A 20,975-nucleotide genomic window follows, 5' to 3' on the forward strand; every position below is an offset into this window, starting at 1 on the left:
ACCCGGCCAGCATTCACACGACATAGACACAAGCCTCACAGGCAGGGGCGGTTCTTTCACGGGCGAACCGGGGAGACATTTTTTCATGACACACAAAAAAATAAAAAATCATCTGCGCCGCAAAGCGGTTTACTATGAACTATCATATCATTGTGTGGGGAATTGGCAAATTGGCGCCCCATCTTGCCAAAATGTATTCGATATTCTTTTATCATATTCTCGTCAGGTCAAGTAGTTGGCCGAAGGGGGAGCTCAGTAAATGTTAGAGGGAGACCCCAACAGCAGGCTGCTCTCTGCTGTTTGAAGTCCTCACCAAGGAAACACATCCCAACACATCCCCCCCCCCCCCCCCCCCCCCCCCCCCAAACCACAGGTTCAGCCCAAACCACCTTTAATTTGTGGGTCCTCTTTGTGGTCAGTAAGAGAATATGCGAAAGTGTCATGTTGTATTGGTTGTTCATGTCTGTGGCGGGACACAGCTGTGAATGAAACACTCAAGGACAACTGTTGAATGAAAATGTGTCTTGTACCAATGCATGGTGTCTCTGACAGCAGCAGAGAGACAGGCCAGCTGTTGGGGTTTGTCTGTGAGACAGGCCACATCTGGTCTGCCACTCTACGCTGTCGTGAGGGGGGCGGGGGAGGCGCTCCTGATGAGGAGGCCAGGGGTCCCCAAACCGCCGCACGGGGGAACACCACTCTGCCCTAACTCTAGTTGACCAATCGGAGGCCCTCTTACAGCACCTCAATCAGTTTGATTTCACCACGTAAGCTCTCCTATCTATACATCTATATATCTCTTTATCTATATCGATACATCTATATCTTAATATAGCTTTTATATATATATATATATATATATATATATATATACATATACATATACATATACATATCTATCTCTATATCTGGCTGCTGATATGCTGGCTCAGAAGATCCTTGTGGTTATGATGAAACCGGAGCATCGTCACATGTAGGTTATAAGTTGTATGTGAGTGTAGACAGATCATTCACTTAACTTGGCAAGCATTTATCTCAACAAAGTATCAACACCACATAGTGAACATACCTCGAAACGCACCTTTTTCAGCATCATTCTGGAACCGTTCAGAAATTAGAATCCACGTGAAGACCATCAAAACAGATATCCCGAGTGATGAGAGGATTTAAACCACGTAACAATGTGACGACCAAGTCTCCCACCAGCCATTGGTTGGGCCAACTGCAGGCCGTGCTGCGGCGTGCCCTGGGAGCCTCTCCGGGTCTAGTGTCTCCGGCGTGCCCTGGGAGACGCTGGCTCGTTGTGCCTCTCTGTGGTAGTGTCTTGTTCGCTCTATTGTCTCTGCCCTGTATGCCTCCGTCCTGCTGGACTGTTCTCTTTCATTTCGAAAGCCAACCGGCTCGGAGCTTATCTGGCTGCTCATTCATCCGTTAAGTGGACACGCCCTCCTTTATGACTGGGGGGCCGCTATTAACCCCCTCCCCTGCTCCTCTTGGTTACCCCCCGCCCCCTCCCCCCCCCTGCTCCTCCTGGCTAACCCCCCCCCCCCCCCCCCCCCCCCCCCCCCCTCAACAGCCCCCTTCCTCCCCCACCCCTTGGAAACTCCAAATAAGGTTGCTGTTAAATCTCCCTCGGCTCTGAGCCAACCTCTACCTCGGGTGGCCATCTGTTGAGTCCCACAGGGGGATTTGGACCAGCACCCTTCAATAGTTTCGCCAGTCTACACGTTATGATAGACATATTATACCGACCTGCTCATACTACTCCTCAAGAGTTTCTGGGCTTAATCAGGAGGGATTCACCTATCATCTTGTTTTCCTCTTCCTCGTGCTGACACACACACACACAGGTCTCGAGCTGCCCATGGGAGGGTGTTCATGAGTCATACAGGTACCTACAACCATGCAGTGTTGAGTCTATGCTCCCCGACTGGGACAGTGAAAGGCTTTGTCTGCAGGCCTTCAGGGTTAGGTTAGAGTCATTCAGAGCCCTGCCACGTTGCTACGGAGGCAATTATATATTAAGATGTAAAACATAACATTGTAACATTGATGACTGGTTCATGGTAGAAAGACATATCAGGCGTATGCTCATACAATGCAGTCGGATTTGAAAGTAGAAATTTGTCTCCATGCTCCACCTGTTGGGTTCAGATCTCTCTTCTTAGGAACTGGAATAAATTAAAGCCATGCACTTCAGGAACCAAAAGGATATGAAGAGATTAATGAGATGCGAATGATACTCATTAAATTAATTGGATTATTGAAGTTAGTCAAACTGAAACTATTTTTTCTCTACAAACAATTGGTTAAAAGCTCCCCATTATTTGAGATGGTTCAGCAGTAAAACAAAACAAGACTTGCATTTTTAATAATACATTTTTTATTTTGTTAAAGATTCATTCTTGTCATTTTCTAATTGTACACTGGAATGTTAAGATTCCCCTTTTTAACTGTCATAGTTAAAATGCTCAATCCAGTTGTTTCTTCAACCCCACAACCATTGCTAAATTGAAATTTGGGGAGTAAAGAAAAATATTTAAAATAGAAACAGAAAATATTAAACATTAAATCAGAATTGTGGTTGGAATAATGAAGACAATTGGAAACAAAGTATCTGAGTATGAGGACCTAGAAGAGTCCCTTTGAGATCTGAGACATGCAGAGTCCCAGTCCCCCCCCCCCCCCCCCCCCCCCTGCCCCCCTCCGTCTGAAGGGAACCAACCAGGCTGCTGGGGCATCAGCTCTAGGGTGGACTGAGCCCTTCGGCCTTCTGCTTCACACTTGTGGACTAGGAAAGGATCTTGGTAAAAGGCTTAATGGCGGGCCATATAGGATATGATACACATTTGTGAGCTCTGACCACTTCACCTAAAGTCAACCCAACATAAGGGAGCAGTGACCAGTTGTGTTGTGAAGAGGTTGTTTGGTGGTCAACAAACCTCAGCAACATTTAAAACACGTTGCCCGGTAGTTCCAACATTTGACATGCGGCAAGAATCCCTTAATACCTCAAATGCTAACTTGCTATAAATCGTTTATCTTTTCTGATTAGCTGAGAACTAAACATCAACAATTCAAACAGGGAAACAGTGAAAAGTAGCCAAGTTACAATAACAAAAAGAAGCCATTGTGACGGTATTGCTGATGAAATATTCAGATGGTAGATAGATTATCAACCATTTGCTGCTAGTAGATTTACCAGCTACAAAATATACTACCGCTCCAAAGCCATCGATGGGGTGGGTGCCAGGAGGCTTGTCCAAACCAAACAAATAATTTCTTTATACAATGATCCAAACAGCAAGAGGAGAACATAGCATTGTGACTGACAGGCAGATCATGATTGACACGTCTACAATTCTGAGCTTACAAAGAACAATAAAAGCTCAAACCTTCCAAGATCTACTTTACCCAGCAACCATTGCAACGTGGCGCTTTGCATACCAGGAAAGAAGAAAAGCGAGGAAGTCTGATGTCTGGGATCTGAACTTCCAGCGCTTGGCATCTCAAGATGAGTGCACAAAAATAAGGAAATAAAAAAGGAGATAGGCAAGTTTATTTTTACATTTAATGGGGTGGGCTGACTCCAAGCCAACCTCCAGTACTTCTTCCGCATGTCCCCCCTACTGTGGAACCACCCCCTCAGACCTCATCCCTTAAGCCCACCTCTACCTAGTCTTTATGTGGAAACAGCATTTGTTTTATCATCTGTCTGCATCATTATTACTCATCACTTGAATTACCAGTTCAATTTTTCACTCTTTATATATAGATGATATTCTCTCATACAAACATATAAATACATCATCAGTGGCCCCACGCTGGGGAGGGTGGGGGAGGAGGCTGCACCAGCCTGTAGATGTAGTCTCTGGAGCGGTACACAGGGCGCACTTACGGATTCCTCCACGGAGCTCGCAATTTAATTTTGTTGTTGGTGTTGTAAATTTGTTTTGCTTTCACGCTTTTCTTAAATTGTAAATCTTATCTACATTTTCCTTACAGGATTTCGTATTTATCGACCACAAAGGAGGTTTCCGAGGAGAAGCGAGCAGAGTTGTCCCCGTCCACGTGTGTTACTTTGGCCACCTGCAGCAGGAGGGACAGAAGAAGAAGAGGTCAGAGCCTTCGTCATGAGGCTTCAGAACCACATCAAGACCGCCACCGGCCTCTCTACGCAGCAGGGAACTCAAGCCATCTTAATGCTGCTGCTGCCGAATGAATAAACCTTGGTTCCAATTCTGGCCACTGGCCTTGCAGTGGTGCTGCATTACAGTCAGTCAGAGGTGCAATAGGATCTGGCTCTAGTTGGATGAAGCAGTAGGCTCTCTGCTCTATGTGTGTGTGTGTCTCTCTCTCGGCCCGCACTCACCTGGATGTCGCAGTAGCTGCGCTTGGACACGAAGGACACGTTGACGGGGAAGAAGTCGTTGGGCTGCCCTGCGATGCTGAACTCCAGGCTGCCGCTCTTGTTGTTGGAGTCGATGACAGGCAGACACCACTCCAGGAGGTTCCGTCTGCTGTCGTGCTTGTACTCCCCGTCGAGGTCTCCGATCACCGGGGCACCCACGCCGGACCTGGGAACGCACCGCAAAAACAAACCCTGCTTTGAGAAGGCAGTAACCCAGCGATTGAGGTGTAAAGCCCCAACACCCCCCCCATGTGTTGTAGACCGGGCACTATGGTCAAGTGGACATGTGCACTTTCTTTTTTGATCAATTTAGCAATGTCTGCGTTTTCCAATTTCATAAAAATTGTGGTAACGTACAATGTAAATTGGATCAGTGTACATAAAGACATTGGTATTTTGGTCATAAAGCAGCAGATCCCCCAGGCTCCCAAACACAAAACACTGGAATTAATTCAGAGCGGGAGACTTAGGAACACATGATGATGGGAGAGAGGGAGGGGACTCCCTCCTGAAGACAAGACCCTGTTCAGTCATGACGCCAACAGGAATACACCATGTTATGCTACAAGAATACACCATGGTATGCTGCAGGAATACACCATGTCACGCTACAGATAGTGTTAAGTATAGGTCTAAGGTGCTAGTTTACCACTCTGGATAATCAACACCTCATCCATACTGCAAAGAGAGGCGCGTTCAAATCACTACCACGTCTCAGGATGTGACCGGCTCTACGGCGCCCAGCAGGGAGGAGGTACTCACGGGACGGGGATGGTGATGACCACGTCGTTCAGCTCCAGGTTCTCCTCTTGCAGCTCGTACTCGATGTTGACGTCACAGCCTGTGCCACTCTCTGAAGGCCAGCAGTTAACTGTTGAAAAAACGACCTGTTAAGACCCAGTCTACGACAAGACCCGCTAGGACCCAGTCCACGACAAGACCCGCTAGGACCCAGTCCACGACAAGACCCGCTAGGACCCAGTCCACGCCAAGACCCGCTAGGACCCAGTCCACGCCAAGACCCGCTAGGACCCAGTCCACGCCAAGACCGGCGAGGACCCAGTCCACGACAAGACCCGCTAGGACCCAGTCCACGCCAAGACCCGCTAGGACCCAGTCCACGCCAAGACCGGCGAGGACCCAGTCCACGACAAGACCCGCTAGGAGGACCCAGTCCACGACAAGACCCACTAGGACCCAGTTATTGTAGATCCTCAATTCATTATGCGATCGCTAGCGCAATAATACAGATAGTTATGTGGATAAATTAAAGTTTATTAAAGAATGCGTTTCTGTGATAGGTGCTACATCACTGCATCATGGTCCTTTGAGCATCACGATCATATCCATAACGTTAATTTCCGCTAACTTAAATACCAGTTCTGTTAATGATTTATCGTTCACTCAGGTTAACGGGGCTGAGCAACAGAAACGTCTCTAGATGCAGAGCAGGACACAGATTCTAGAGATTCTCTTCGGAAAATATGGTGTTCAACCCTTAATAGCAGCGTAGGAAAGACTAATTGTTGAGCCTCCTTTCAGCTGGTCGAAAACTTAACACTACAACCTACAAAAGCATTCCTATTTCGAAGTCACCGAGGCAAACAGTAAGAGAACGTTGAATGCAGCATGACGGGTTTGCCTGTGTGGTGCTTGAGACTCACTGGTCAGAGGGATGAGGGCCTCGTCCGTGGTCTGCAGCCTCCATTTCAGCACGCCCACGTCGTTGTTCAGGGGGAACGACTTCTCTGGGTTCTTCAGACCAATCACCGACTCGGCCGTGAACAGCTTCTTGTCCACGTTGGGATGTGTCTTAACACGAGGAGAGAATAAGATGAGTTCCACTAAACCACCTCTTTTACGGTGTTGGACATTACAACTATTTGAGGGTTGTGAATGACCATTGTTTTGATCAGTGTGGTAATCCTTTGATTATTTGGTGCATTGTTAAATAATGAAAAATACAAAAGCATTTTCTTTAATAATGCCCACATCAGGTATAAAACATAATCAAGAAAAAGTATTCAAATCATAATTTGAGTCAGAAAATTATGAAAATGGACATTTCTGATGCAGCAAGCACCTAAAAGCTACTTCAGAATCTCGGCTGAGAAACAATTTAAACAATACGATGACATCCCTACAGCCCAGTGGCCAAGAACCATTAGTCCTACAAAAAGGGCCAAGGAACCAGGAGCTTTAACCAGTACCTGAAGCTGCAGTCCTTTGTTGTCGTTGTTGATGATCATCAGGCGAATGCGGCCGCTCTTGTCGTCCGAGACGCGCAGCGTGATCATGCCCAGCACCTCCATGTTCTGGAGGCCTCCGTCACGGCCACACGTCAGGGAGATCTTCTCCTCCACCCTCAGGTGCACCCTGATAATCCCACACCATCAGCATCTCCTCCACGCCTCAATATTTGTCATCCCAACACGTATGTGGCCTCATCTGAAGTAGCTTTCATTCTTCATATCAACATTCGGTTTCATTCAGAGATCCAAGTCCTTTTATTGGTAACAATAAAAGGACTTTTATTGGTAACAATAAATGGACTTGGAACAAAAAAAAGTCATCTATTTTTGGTTCAGATAATTTTTTCCGAAGAGGCTATGGTGTGAAGCGGCTTGACTTACCCCTCTACATTGGCCGGCGGGGGCAGGATCTTGGATGCATCCGAGCCCCTCTTCCCAGCAGAAGGCATAATGGTCTCTCCCTCGGACTTGAGCTTGTCCACAAAGTTATCCACCTCCTTCCCTCGGGCACCTAGCTTCAGGGCTTTGCTGGGGCCACTTGGTCTGCAAAAATAACAAGCCCTAGTTGATAGCCTATCTTATGACAATTACCAACCACAAGGCCCCGTTTCCTGGTTCTCTCCCCAGGACAAATGTGGAAATGACACTAAATGTATCCACATAATTACGAGCAGCTCAGGAATGTAAATACAATAAAAAAAACATGTAGATCTTTACGCCATAACAATGAACCTAATATCCATTATAAAATAATGATATAAACTTTAATAGGGACTCCTTCCCCGCTAGACCCCGAATCTCGAGACAGCGAATGTGAGCGGTGTACCTGGGTGGAGGGGCTACCATCTTGGGCTTCTCTGGCTCCATGATGGTGTCCGTGATGATGGACCCCGAGGAGATGCTGGTCATACCACTGTTGCCGAATCCGCCGAACGCAGGCACCTTCTTGCCCGAGCGCTCGGCGTCTCTCCTGGCCTGCTGCAGCTCCTTGGCCTTCCTCCTCATCTCTGCCTTGGCTTCTCTCTCCTGGGTCTGTAGGGTAAGGGAGCAGAGGTCAGGGGTCAATGGGCCTATTGAGAACTTACAATGGCCCCCAGGGTGGGTCTTTCTAATGTTTGCATTATTATTTATTTTTTTAAGATACATTTTTGAAGTTTTTAACCTTTTTATTGTAAAGTAAGACAGGATGGTGGGGGAGAGAGAGGGGAAGACGTGCATATTCTAAACAACTTTAAATTTAAACCAGGCAGCCAGTGTTACAGTTGCTTGTACGGCTGAATTGAGCTTGTGCGAAACAGCCAAACTACCCGGGTACGCAATAGGGCTGGCCCGAATTATTCGAATATTCGAATACTCGTTCGGAAAATTCGTTTTCGAAGCTTAAATCAGTATTCAGAGCTTCGTTGTTTCACGTACTTGACGTTACCAGAGCGAGGGAGGCAAACTATAAGCGACAGAAAGCAGAGTGCTTAGTGAAATGCTAACCATAGCTTAGTTGTTTGTTTACGTTCGCTGTACAGCGCCGCGCCAATCAACTGTGACTGGCTTGCTGCAGAGCATGAGCATCTTGCGAATACCCGGTCAATATAATGGATATAATATAGACACGTAAGACAATTAATATTCGGAATTTGTTATGGATTTATTGTACAAATTCCCTGAAAAGATTCACGTTCCAGGATGAATTGAAAAGCTCCCGCAAGGGCTGAGAGGGCAGAGGACAGCTGATTTGGTACGGAACAACAGCTGTTCGCTTTTTACGGGGAAAAACGAAGGAACTCCAAATTACTTAGGCCTACTAATTAACGTTCAAAAGCTATTAAATCTTCAACAAAATATGCAGATACTGTCAAAATTCGTTCCAGGGAGTATATAGGGATTATTAATGTTGTTTTTGATGGTGTTTTTCTGGAACGAGTATTCGCTCGGAAAAACCAACGAGTATTCGAAGCCTGAAAAATGGCATTCGGGCCAGCCCTAGTACGCAGGTTTGATTGCGCAAGCTCTCTTAAGGCCAATTTCCAGCGGAATCTGCACAGAAGCGGCACGGCAGCAAACCCTCTTCTATTTCTGAAAGTTGCCGGTTCGCTGCCATGTCTCAGAAAACGACTACAGCCAATCAGTTTGCCTTTGCTCATGAATATTCATGAGCTCACATCGATCCCTATGCAATTCACAGGGTCTTGTAATATTATACAGTACATGGTATCAATAGCTAATCAGTGGCAAAGAAGAAATGTAAGTCTGCGTCGATGCCTCGCAAGTCCAGTGTCGCGAGTGGACGTTGCCATGACATCTAGAAATCATAGGTCTACCGTATTTAATGGGTTATGTGTATGGTTGATTATAACTCGTGAATAATATTGTATTAATCATTCTAATTACAATTCATATAGGCTATTATAATTCGGCACGTCTTGAGCCATCAGTCGGAACGTGTCCGTGCCGCTTCCAGTGGGGATTGCGGTACGGAAAACAGCCGCTTCGCTGCCGTGGCGCTTCCGTACCGGTTCTGGTGGAAATTGGCCTTTATGAACACTAACGTTTCTTTGCACTAATTCATGCGCAACCCTGGCCGAGAACCACCACTACGAGTCTTTACCAGGACCTTTCAAGTGCAGAGGTCACCAAGAATGTGACCACGGCAATTGCCCGGTCCTTTAAACAATACAATTATTTGATTTTTATCCAGTTAGGTCAATGCAGATAATAATATTTGATATTTATATATTGACTGCTAGGAACCTCACCTCTCTGACTGCACTAGGAACCTCACCTCTCTGACTGCAAGGAGCCTCACCTCGCTGACTGCTAGGAACCTCCTCTCTGACAGCTAGGAGCCTCGCCTCTCTGACTGCTAGGAGCCTCGCCTCTCTGACTGCTAGGAGCCTCGCCTCACTGAATGCCAGGAGCCTCGCCTCACTGACTGCCAGGAGCCTCGCCTCTCTGACTGCCAGGAGCCTCGCCTCTCTGACTGCTAGGAGCCTCCAGGGCTCCAGAGTGCGCCTAATTTGGGCCCACATGCGCCTAGAATTTGGGGTCGTGCGACCAAATATTTTATTTGGGCGCACCGGTGCGACTGAAAATTTATCTGGCATAATTATCATTATTTATTTTTTTTTACAGAGCAGTCTATTCATAATATTGTAATGACCACGGAAGAGGTAGTGAATGAAGTATTGATTAGACAGCGATTTATTAGATACCTAATAAACTGGAACACGCAAGACCGGTAACAATAGCAACGCCGGTAAACAAACCCGCGAAGCCCAATCCAGGGGCCTGTGCTACGAAGGTCGATTAGAGCAGCCGTTCTCAATCTGTGGTACGCGTACCACTGGTGGTACGCGAGCGCCCTCTACTGGTACGCGGAGTATGAACGATTTTTTTGAAGCAATTTTTTGAAGTTGAAGCAACCGTTAAAGAAAATATGTGCATGTACCCATCATATGCAATTATGTTAAACCTGCATTGACTAACTGCTGTGACGACGATTAGGGGAAGCAACAATTTTGCAAAATCGTCCTGTGACGAGACGTTGAAGTCTAACCTTCAAAGGCCAGACATTTCTGGACTTTTGGATGCAGCGACGCAGCGAATATCCTGCGCTTTCAGACAAGGCTGTGCGCTTTCTCATTCCATTTGCGACCAGGCTTCTCTTGGTCATAAATGGTCACAAATAAGAGCGATGACTACTGTCATCATGTCATCGCTCTTATTTATCCCCAAAAACGCAGCTGATCGGACGCATCATACGATTCGGAGGCATGCATCGCATTTAAGGATTTTAAAAACTGATTCTTATTCTTTTTTAAAAAAAAATGCATTCGGAAGAGAAGGGAGACTAGCGTTGCTCACGGGTTGGAATGAAAGGGAGAAAAGGGGACAGAGTTGCCTGCGGAAGCGATGTCTGAGATGCAGAGACTGCTTCACGCTACCAGTGTCAGTTTCGTACGGTGTGGAATGAGAGCTCGTGAAGGCACTATTGCGCAAGTACGCCTGCTTGCTTGCGCAATAGCATACTGCCCGAGAATGCAGTATCGCTGTCAAATCTGTCCCTGGGAAAAGGAACGTTGCTACCGCTATAATGAAATAGCGGTAATATTTCCACATTAATTGATAAAATAACGGGATGGGAAGGGGGATGGCTGTTTCAGAAGGGGGATGATTTTGATCATTTTAATTCCAAAGGGGGATGCCATCCCCCCTCAACTCGAGTGCTGGAAGCAGGTTGGATACTGAACCAAGTCTGAGGCTAAAGCAAACCTCAATCGACCCAGACATCACACCCCTCTCACTAAGCATGATAGGCCTAATTTTCAATGTGTGCCTGAGTACATTCTCCTTCAAACCTAAACATAGTTTATATTCTGACCTTATGGCACTTACTGCAGTATTTTTTAATACTGAATACGTTGTTTTTCTATGATACGCTTGTTCTTACTCATGATAGTTTGATTAGTGTTTTCGCAGTACACATGATTTCTCTCTTTGCTCTGCATGATTGCTTATAACAGGATTGTTTGACTCCAGTATTTAAATATTCATGTTCAATTCTTTGAATGTTTTTTGATGCAGTACAATTTACCTCACATGATTGGTTGACTGCAGTTGTTAAAATTAATATTCAGTGCTGTGAATGCTTTAATGCAGTATAATTGTTAATAACCTCACTAGATTGACTGGTATGTTATATGCCAGATGATATCCCCATTTGCTGGGTAGCCCTATTGAAGCAGTTGTTCAATTGTTAGTATTATCCCGTTGCAAGTGTTTGAATACAATACATGAGTTATAGACAGTTGATTGCTTCAGTCAAGTAAAGTTATGTGAATAATAAATCGTATTATTAATATTAATGCCTTCTGTGTAAACTCTATGTAGTTGTAGGCCTACGCACTTTATTTTAATTCCGGTGGTACTTGGAGAGCCAAATCATTTCTAAGGTGGTACTCATGGTAAAAAGTTTGAGAACCACTGGATTAGAGGGTTTGCGAGGTATGTTGAGCTGAAAGCCTGTGTTAGCTGTAGAATGAAAGTTGATCTCTTTAAGCGTCGCTGTATCACCATGGTGACTTACGCTCGCAACCAAACCTGGTCGGGAGCAGCTTTTCAGCGAGTCTACCCGGAGATCGGCTACTTATATCGGCGTGCGCAGCTTCCTAGCCCCTCCTCCGATAATGGCGTCACCATTTGTGGGTGTTCCCATGGACCTCGGTGCACTTGTACAGGCGTCTCTCCGGAGACAGAGGGTTTTTCGGGACAGAACCGATCCCTTGGCATTGTCTGACGATATTCTTTATGAGAGATACAGATTCGGCATTTATTTAACGCATTTATTTAATGGTCAAAATATTATTAATCAATGGCGTAAATATCGACGGTGCAACCGGTGCTGCCCCCTCAACAACTCAAAACTTGGGTGCACCATAAATACGTGCTGGTGCACCCAAATTAAAAATTTAGGCGCACCAGTGCACCCAAGGAAAAAGTTAGTCCGGAGCCCTGGCCTCACCTCTCTGACTGCTAGGAGCCTCACCTCGCTGACTGCTAGGAGCCTCGCCTCTCTGACTGCTAGGAGCCTCGCCTCTCTGACTGCAAGGAGCCTCACCTCGCGGACTGCTAGGAGCCTCACCTCTCTGACAGCTAGGAGCCTCGCTCCTCTCACAGCTAGGAGCCTCACCTCCGACTACTAGAAGCCACACCTCTCTGGCTGCTAGGAGCCTCGCCTCACTGACTGCTAGGAGCCTCGCCTCTCTTGACTGCTAGGAACCAACCCACTCTGACTGCTAGGAGCCTTACCTCTCTGACTGCACGGAAGACCTTCTCCTCGTGGGAGTCCATCTCTGTGAAGGTGCGGATCTGGGCCAGGTTGACGTTCTCCCTGTAGCCCAGTGCAACGATCTCGTCAAAGGCAAAGATCAGGTCAAAACAGTGCTCTGATATCTCACTTTCCTCCAGCACGCGGCAATACTCTGGGATCTAAGGAGACCGGGAATAAACAAAGATGAATCAGAAAGGAACAGGCAAAAAGTAATGGCCTGGATTGTAAACAACCTGATCAAAGCGGCTCAAGGGGTTTCAAAACTCTAGTTCTCAAGTTCCATTAAAGCCACGGAAGAAAACAGAACACTTATCAAATAATATAATTTTGTTTAGCAGGAAGAAAATAAACACCTGCATTGGCTTTGAAAATAGTTTAATTTACTGTGAATTTAAAATACAATTTCTCAAAACACATTTATTAATTTATAAAAAATTGGGAATTATCATTTAGCAGGTTACCTTTACTCAATGGTGTACATTTTGCACCAGTAGTATTGATGCATAAAAGCAGATGGAATATGAGAATATGATTAACTTGGTTATGATTTTAACATTATCTTATCATATCGTCAGACTATCTGAACGAAGAGGATGAACCCCACCCCTTTTGTCAACAACATGTCGATGGGACACTTCGCATTACTTTTCATTAGACATTATTTTTACAACATAATAACTATATTTTGGTCAGAAAGAATTCCCAATAGTTGCGGCCATGTCCACACATTTGTACAGGCCAGGTCTACGTTTCCTCACCACTCGGGAGAAGAGTCTGAGCGTCTCCAGGTCTTCCAGGATGTTGCTGTTCTTAGTGGTGATCAGGACCATGTAGAGCTTCTCCAATGGCTGGTAGACGTAGCGAACGCTATCCGTCTCCACGAAGGTGTGCTGCTTCCCGGTGTTCATCAATTTGGGGAATGCAGCCAGAAGACCCTCAATACGAGTCCGGGTCATCTCCACAAACTGCCGGGACACGATGGCTTTCCCGGCCTTGGTGCACACCGCCGCGGCCAGCAGCACCTGCACCACACGGGGATGTCATCACCTCTATACACAACACTCCACCAGACACCTGCTTCGTCCTCATTGTGCCAGTTAAGGAACAATTATTTCGTAATGGGAGATGAGCTGACGCGGAATTGCAGAGACCGGTTGGCTAGTTTGATTTAAATGAAATGGTTTCAACTTGGGAACGTAAACTTTAAGGAAGTTGGATATTTAGACCGCATCAAGTAAATGGCACGGGACTTGAATAGCGTTTATCGGCTAACGATAAGGAATACTGGCCAGAACATCAGATAATGACGAGCCGCAGCTAGATAGCTGTCAAGCTACCTAGCTATCTACCTGTCTATCAGGCTAGCTATCTAGCTAGGTAGCGTACCCAGACAGCTAGCTAGCTGTCTATCGTTACCGTCAGCAGACTGCGGTTAACTCCTGCTTCTTTACAGCCGCACTCTGCTCGGACATACAGAGCAGATCTCTGTGCTTTGAACCCATTACAACACTCGTCGTCAAGCAGAACGAGCTAATGAGCTCAAAAATGTGAAGTCCTTCGGCGTCAGATGAACTGGGGCTGCTGTCATGTTAGCAGATGTTATGATGATACAAAGAATGAAGAATACCAGAACTATCGACTCGGAGACACACTCACCATTTTGGTCTCTCTGCGGAACAACTATATCTGATCCTTTAAGTTCGGCTCCTGTGGTTTTAAGTAGCTCTTAAACGTCGTATCTCGAGTTAACAGTGGACTCCGAGCTGTAGGACTGTTAGCTAGAGCTTCAATATGGCGGCCAGACAGAGCCACGTCTCACCGGAACACAGCGCGAGACCAGAGCAACGAGACCACCGGAACACAGCGCGAGACCTGAGCCACGTCTCACCGGAACACAGCGCGAGACCAGAGCCACGTCTCATCCGGAACACGGGGCGAGATCACCCGCCTCTCTGGGATTGCATTGACCCGGGTCGGACTTGTTGAACGTCCTTGTTCACCTTTAGTCCATCCATCCTTTATAACGAAAGACAGGTCTAGTCCATCCATATAGCGTTTAATTCGTAACGACAGACAGGTCGAGTCCATCCATAAAGCGTTTGATAACGACTGACAGGTCTAATCATCCATAGCGTTTAATTTATAACGACAGACAGGTCTAGTTCATCCATATAGCGTTTAAAGGTCCTATGGCATGAAAATTTCATTTTGAGGTTTTCTAACATGAGTTCCCCTAGCCTGCCTATGGTCCCCTAGTAGCTAGAAATGGCGTTAGGTGTAAAACGAGCAATAGCTATCCTGCTCTGCCTTTGAAAAAACAAAGCTCATACAAATTTGGAATTTGTCCCTGTATGTCCTCATACGGGGACATGTTACCTCCCCTTTCTCTGCTTTGCCCAATGAGCTACGACCGTGCGAGCGCCACATGTGTGTGTGTGTGTGTGTGTGTGTGTGTGTGTGTGTGTGTGTGTGTGTGTGTGTGTGTGAATACACACACTGTAACTTAGGGTTCTCTGATGTCTCTGGTATTTCCACAACGAGACTCGCGGTGGGGGTCATCTCAGCCATGGTTGAGAAGGAATTGGGGGGAAAGGAACTTTGGCATTGACTCCTCCTCAGGCGGGAGACAATTGCGGTCAACAAAACAGGCAACAATCCCTTTCTCCTCCATGTCGCGGTTCAGTCTACTTCAGATTGATGTGGTGGTGGAAGAACCAGAGACGTCAGAGAACCCGACGCAGTCGTTTGAGATTCATAATATCGTCTGGAGGCGCACACAGCCTTTGGCCGTGATAATATATATTATATGATAAAGATATCTATGTGTGATATGATATTATTTAGATAGAGAGCTCCAGGACTCCCGCCGGAGCACCCGGAGTGTTCTAGAATATTTACAGTACACGGCCAAAAGCTGTGTGTGCCTCGCCATTTTGATGCATCCACTATAAACACAAGCGCATGGTACCGTGGCCGCAAGCTGCAAGCTGCCCACACCCCCACCCTCCTACCCTCCACATTGACTTGCCTCAAAAAAACAGCAAGTTTGTGGAAAGCTCATTGTGGGACTGGCTCGCAGTGGCTGTAATTCTGCACCAAGGCTGAATTTCTTGAACGTATTCAAATACTGTATTAAGGGCCCACACTAACACCTATATATAAGCATCCATAAAGCAGCATGCCATGGGACCTTTAATTAATAATGAGAGACAGGTCTAGTCCATCCATATAGCGTTTAAGTTTACAGACAGGTCTAGTCCATCCATATAGCGTTTGTTTTATAACAACAGACAGGTCGAGCTCACCCATAGCGTTTAATTAATAACGAAAAAAAGGTCTAGTCCATCCATGTAGCATTTAAGTTTATAATGACAGACATGTCTAGGCCATCCAGTATTTGATTCATAACGACATATAGGTCTAATCATCCATATAGCGTTTAATTTATGATGACAGACAGGTCTAGTCCATCCTATAGCGTTTGCTTGATAACCGGCCACCAGGCGCTTGTCGACAAGCACCTGGTGGCTAGGTTTGATACGGAGCCCCGAACAAACGACGTGGCACTCCCCCCCTGCCCCCCTCTCCGTCCTGCAGGTGGTGCAGGTGGTGGGTTAGCACTGAAGGTCAGGGGTCTCGACTGACCAGGCCCGACGGAAGAAGCTGGCTCTGGGGACGTGGAACATCACCTCACTGTGGGGAAAGGAACCGGAGCTTGTGAGGGAGGTGGAGCGCTACCAATTAGATCTTGTGGGGCTTACCTCTACGCACAGTCTCAACTCTGGTAACGTACCCCTGGATAGGAGTTGGACTCTATTCTTCTCCGGAGATGCCCAGGGCGTGAGCCGCCGGGTGGGAGTTGGGAATGGGGATACTCATAAATCCCCAGCTGAGGGCCGCGGTGTTGGAGTTTACCCCGGTAGACGAGAGGGTCGTGTCCTTACGCCTAAGGGTGGTGGGAGGGAAAACTCTGACTGTTGTTTGTGTGTATGCACAGAACAGCAGTTCAGAGTACTCAGCCTTCTTGGAGACCTTGAATGGAGTTATGAATGGGGCTCCAGCACGGGACTCCGTAGTTCTGCTGGGAGATTTCAACGCCTACGTGAGCAACGATGGAGACACCTGGAGACGCATGGTGGGGAGGAATGGCCTCCCTGATCTAAACCAGAGCGGTTGTCTGTTGTTAGACATCTGTGCTATCCATGGATTGTCTATCACAAACACCATGTAAAAAAAAAAAGGATGCTCATAAGTGTACCTGGTACCAGAGTACCCTAGGCCAATGATTAATGATCGATTTCATGTTCATGTCATCCAATCTGAGGACGCATGTTTTGGACCCTCGGGTGAAGAGAGGGGCGGAACTGTCAACCAACCACCATCTGGTGGTGAGTTGGATCAGGGAACGGGGGAAGTCTATGGACAGACCTGGTAAGCCCAAATTGGTAGTGCGGGTGTATTGGAATCGTCTGGAGGAGGCCCCCGTCCTACCGATCTTCAACTCACACCTCTGGCGGAGCTTTTCTGGTATCCCTGTGGAGGTTGGGGGCATTGAGCCGGAGTTGGCGGTGTCCAAAACCTCCATTGCTGAAGCTGCGGCGGGGAGCTGTTGTCAGAGAAGCCGTCAGACTGAAGAAGGAGGCCTTGAGGACTCCTGAGGCAGTTGCAGGGTACCGACAGGCTCGAAAGGCTGCAGCCGCTGCCGTGTCAGACGCTATGCAGCAGTTGTTGGAGAAGTTCGGAGAGTCCATGGTGAAGGACTTTCGGTCGGCACCAAAGTGTTTCTGGAAGACCATCCGGCACCGGAGGGGGAAACGGGGAACCATCCAAGCTTTGTACAGAAAGGACGGGACTCTGTTGACCTCAACTGAGGAGGTAGTCAAACGTTGGAAGGAACAATCTGAGGAACTCCTGAATCCGACTTACACGCCTTCTATGATGGAAGCATAGCTCGAGGTTGATGGTGGTTCGTCATCAATTTCTCTGATGGAATGGATGGTAGTCAAACATCTCCGCAGTGGCAAAGTTCCATGGATTGATGAGATCCAGCCAGAAATGCTGAAAGCTCTGGGTGTTGAGGGGCTGTCTTGGCTGACACGCCTATTCAACATTGCGTGGGAGTACAGTGCCAAAGGAGTGGCAAACTGGGGTGGTGATGATTCCCCTGTTCAAAAAAGGGGACAAGAGATTGTGTGCCAATTACTGGGGTATCACACTTCTCAGCCTCCCTGGTAAAGTCTACTCCAAAGTGCTGGAGAGGCAGGTTCGGCCAATACCAAACCTTAGATTGAAGAGGAATAGTGTGGTTTCAGCTCTTCACTCTCGCAAGGATCCTGGAGGGGGCCTGGGAGTATACCCATCCGGTCTACATGTGTTTTATGGATCTTGAAGAGGCGTATCCCCGGGTCCCCCGGGAGAAACTCCTCAGAACTATTCAATCTCTGTATTCCCAAAGCGAGAGCTGTGTCCGCGTTCACGACAGCAAGTCAGTTTCGTTCCTTGTGGGTGTTGGCCTCCGCCAGGGCTGCGCTTTGTCACCAATGCTGTTTGTGATATTCATGGACAGGATATCTAGGCGTAGTCGTAGTGGTGAGGGGTTGCGTTCGGTGGTCTGAGGATCTCATCACTGCTGATGAGATGATGTGGTCCTGATGGCATCATTGGCCTGTGACCTTCAGCACACTCTGGATAGGCTAGCAGCCCGGATGAGGCTGGGATGAGGACCAGCACCGCAAAATCTGAGGCCATGACTCTTAGCAGGAAACCGGTGGATGGCCTACTCTGGGTAGGAATGGAGTCCTAAGCCCAAGTGAAGGAGTTCAAGTACCTTGGGGTCTTGTTTGCAAGTGAGGGTACGATGGAGCGTGTTATTGGCCGGAGAATTGGAGTAGCGGGGGCGGTATTGCGTTTGCTTTACCACACCTTTGTGACGAAAAGAGAGCTGAGCCGCAAGGCAAAGCTCTCGATCTACTTGTCGATCTTTGTTCCTATCCTCACCTATGGCCATGAGGGATGGTTGATGACCGAAAGGATAAGATTGTGGATACAAGCGGCCGAGATAGGTTTTCTCAGGAGGGTGGCTGGCGTCTCCCTTAGGGAAAGGGTGAGAAGCTCAGCCATCCATGAGGAACTCGGATTAGAGCGCTGCTCCTCTGCTAAGAAAGGAGACAGTTGAGGTGGTTCAGGCATCTGGTAAGGCTGCCCACTGGGTGCCTCCCTTGGGAGGTGTTCCAGGCAAGATCAGTGGGGAAGAGACCTCAGGGAAGATCCAGGAATAGGTGGAGAGATTATATCTCAACACTGGCCTGGGAACGCCTCGGGATCCCCCTGTCAGAGTTGGTCAATGTGGCCCGGGAAAGGGAAGTCTGGGGCCCCTTGCTTGAGCTGCTGCCCCCACGACCCGATCCCGGATAAGCGGATGATGATGAGACAGATCTAGTCCATCCATAGAGCGTTTAGGTTTATAACGACAGACAGGTCTAGTCCATCCATATAGCATTTGATTTATAACGACAGACAGGTGTAATTATCCATATAGCGTTTAATTTATAACAAAAGACAGGTCTAATCATCAATATAGCGTTTAATTTATAACGAAAGACAGGTCAAATCATCCATATCACGTTTAAGTTTATAACAACAGACAGGGCTAGTCATCAATATAGCGTTTAAGTTTATAACAAAAGACAGGTCTAGTCCATCCATATAGCGTTTCATTTATAACAACAGACAAATTATAATGAAAAGTTAAAAGTTTATAATCATGTCTCAGCGCTTACAAACATAATGATTAACGTTTTGCAAATATTTCATAATATATCATCCTTTTATAATAATTAAACTTTCTTACAGGAAATGCACGGTTATTTGTTGCCACGGCTACCTAACCCCCATTAGCATCGCATTACAATATCTAGACACCAGATGTCCTGCTTGAATCATGAGTGGCTATTCAAAAGATCCTCCCTAAGTACAGTACAGCTCCGTAAGAATAGGGTAAGCTAATTTGTAATAGTATAGTATAGTATGTATATCTATATGTATATATTATAAATGGTATTTTAGAATATGGTTGGATGCCAAACTCACATGGAAATATCACATTGATTATATCGAAACAAAGTGTAAAAAGGTAACTAATCTTATGAGAATGGTTACAGGGCATAGTTGGGGAGCAGACAGGCAGTCACTGATTTACATATATAAAGAATTGATGAGATTAACCATTGATTATGATTGAATAGTGTACAATTTAGCATGTAAAAAAACTGTACACGTAGAAAATGAAATAATGCAGTATAAGGCGTTGAGGATTGCCCTAGGTGCTTTTAAAATAACTCTAAAACAACAGCGCCATAGTAGAATCTAAGGGAGCCGCCATTCATTTAAGTTATGAGCAATTGTCTTTAACATACTGGGTTAGAATAAGAGGAAGTGTTAACAACCCATCTATTTCAGCACTTAGTGATTGTCAGGAATGTACTAAAAAAGGCAAATGGATTTGGTTGGAATATTGACAATTTAGTGAATGAGTATGGAGTGAAAGAATTAAAGTATGGTCCAGCATAAGCTTTAAGTTGTATTCCTCCATGGCTGCCCCCTGATCCAGAGGGAAGCATTGATTTATTAACAGAAAAAAGCGAGCATCTCACCAAGCAAAGTATTGCTCAAGCCTGCTTAAGTTATTTAAATACTTCATTCTATGGATATCTGAAAATATTTACAGATGGTTCTAAATATCCCAAAGGGCCATGTGGTATTGTTATATATATTCCAGAATTTGAAAAAGGATATAGAGTGAGTGACTTTTTATCGGTATACTCAATACAGATGACTGGAATAATAACCGCTCTTAGATGGGTTGTAGATACTAAACCTCTTAGATCAGTTATATGTACTGATTCTATATATGTACTAGTTTTATAACAGATAATTCAATACGTGAAGATTTGGTAATAGAGGTAAAGGATCTTCTTTTAAATATTATAAGCCTTGGATTAGTTATTCAGTTCTGTTAGATTCCAGCCTACTTTGGAATCTATGGCAATGAAATTGCTGATAAATTAGCTAAAAAAGCACCGGAATTAGACCAAACAGACATTCACATTCCATTGGACAAAGGTGATGCTACATCATTAATTAAATCAGAGGTTATGTTAAGGTGGCAAGATGAATGGGAGTCAGAGAGTTCAGCCAGATACTACCATAGGAACCAGAGCCGTGTTGGTGGGGAAATTATCACCTCAAAGGGGCTAAACAGACATGCAGACAAGAAGTTATAATAACAAGGTTGAGATTAGGTCATGGAATCATGTTTTATTTAAATTTAAATGTAAGAAATTTGACCAGCACAGGCACAAATGGAAAGATGAAGAAAATTACATTCACAATATTTTACAGGAGCAAGGAATGGAGGGACAAAGAAGCAGGTATTTTGTTATTTATCTTCATGGTACTGAACTAATTAGAAGAATTTAACCTTATATAT

At 46.0% G+C, this 20,975-nt stretch overlaps 2 protein-coding genes across 3 annotated transcripts in view; both read right to left on the bottom strand.

The window, feature by feature from the left end:
• Positions 1-1,398, bottom strand: part of phldb1b (pleckstrin homology-like domain, family B, member 1b) — a 66,103-nt gene extending 64,705 nt beyond the window's left edge. Inside the window, exon 1 of one of the 2 annotated variants that reach the window (XM_030380541.1) lies at positions 1,082-1,398. In XM_030380541.1, coding sequence (XP_030236401.1) covers positions 1,082-1,096 — 15 coding nt within the window. In that variant the 5' untranslated portion in view covers positions 1,097-1,398. Of the gene's footprint in view, positions 1-1,069 lie in introns of both variants that reach the window. The other variant, XM_030380540.1, reaches the window with a different exon arrangement.
• A 962-nt stretch (positions 1,399-2,360) lies between these two features.
• Positions 2,361-14,324, bottom strand: arcn1b (archain 1b). Its single transcript, XM_030381206.1, has 10 exons — positions 14,144-14,324; positions 13,246-13,509; positions 12,466-12,645; positions 7,490-7,695; positions 7,045-7,206; positions 6,622-6,787; positions 6,076-6,223; positions 5,174-5,282; positions 4,373-4,577; positions 2,361-4,089 (listed from the first exon to the last, which is right to left on the bottom strand). The coding sequence occupies exons 1-10, from the start codon at positions 14,144-14,146 to the stop codon at positions 4,000-4,002; spliced, it is 1,533 nt and encodes a 510-aa protein (XP_030237066.1). The 5' UTR covers positions 14,147-14,324; the 3' UTR covers positions 2,361-3,999.
• Between the last annotated feature and the right edge of the window lie 6,651 nt (positions 14,325-20,975).

The sequence above is a fragment of the Gadus morhua genome, chromosome 16 (genome assembly GCF_902167405.1).
Source record: "Gadus morhua chromosome 16, gadMor3.0, whole genome shotgun sequence".
Classification (NCBI taxonomy): Eukaryota; Metazoa; Chordata; class Actinopteri; order Gadiformes; family Gadidae; genus Gadus; species Gadus morhua.

Coding starts and splice junctions, on each gene's coding strand:
- arcn1b (XM_030381206.1), bottom strand. Junction 7,696..12,465: donor TCTTCCGTGCAGTCAGAGAG/GTAAGGCTCCTA, acceptor CTTACCCTACAG/ACCCAGGAGAGAGAAGCCAA. Junction 4,578..5,173: donor GTCATCACCATCCCCGTCCC/GTGAGTACCTCC, acceptor GTGCGTTCCCAG/GTCCGGCGTGGGTGCCCCGG.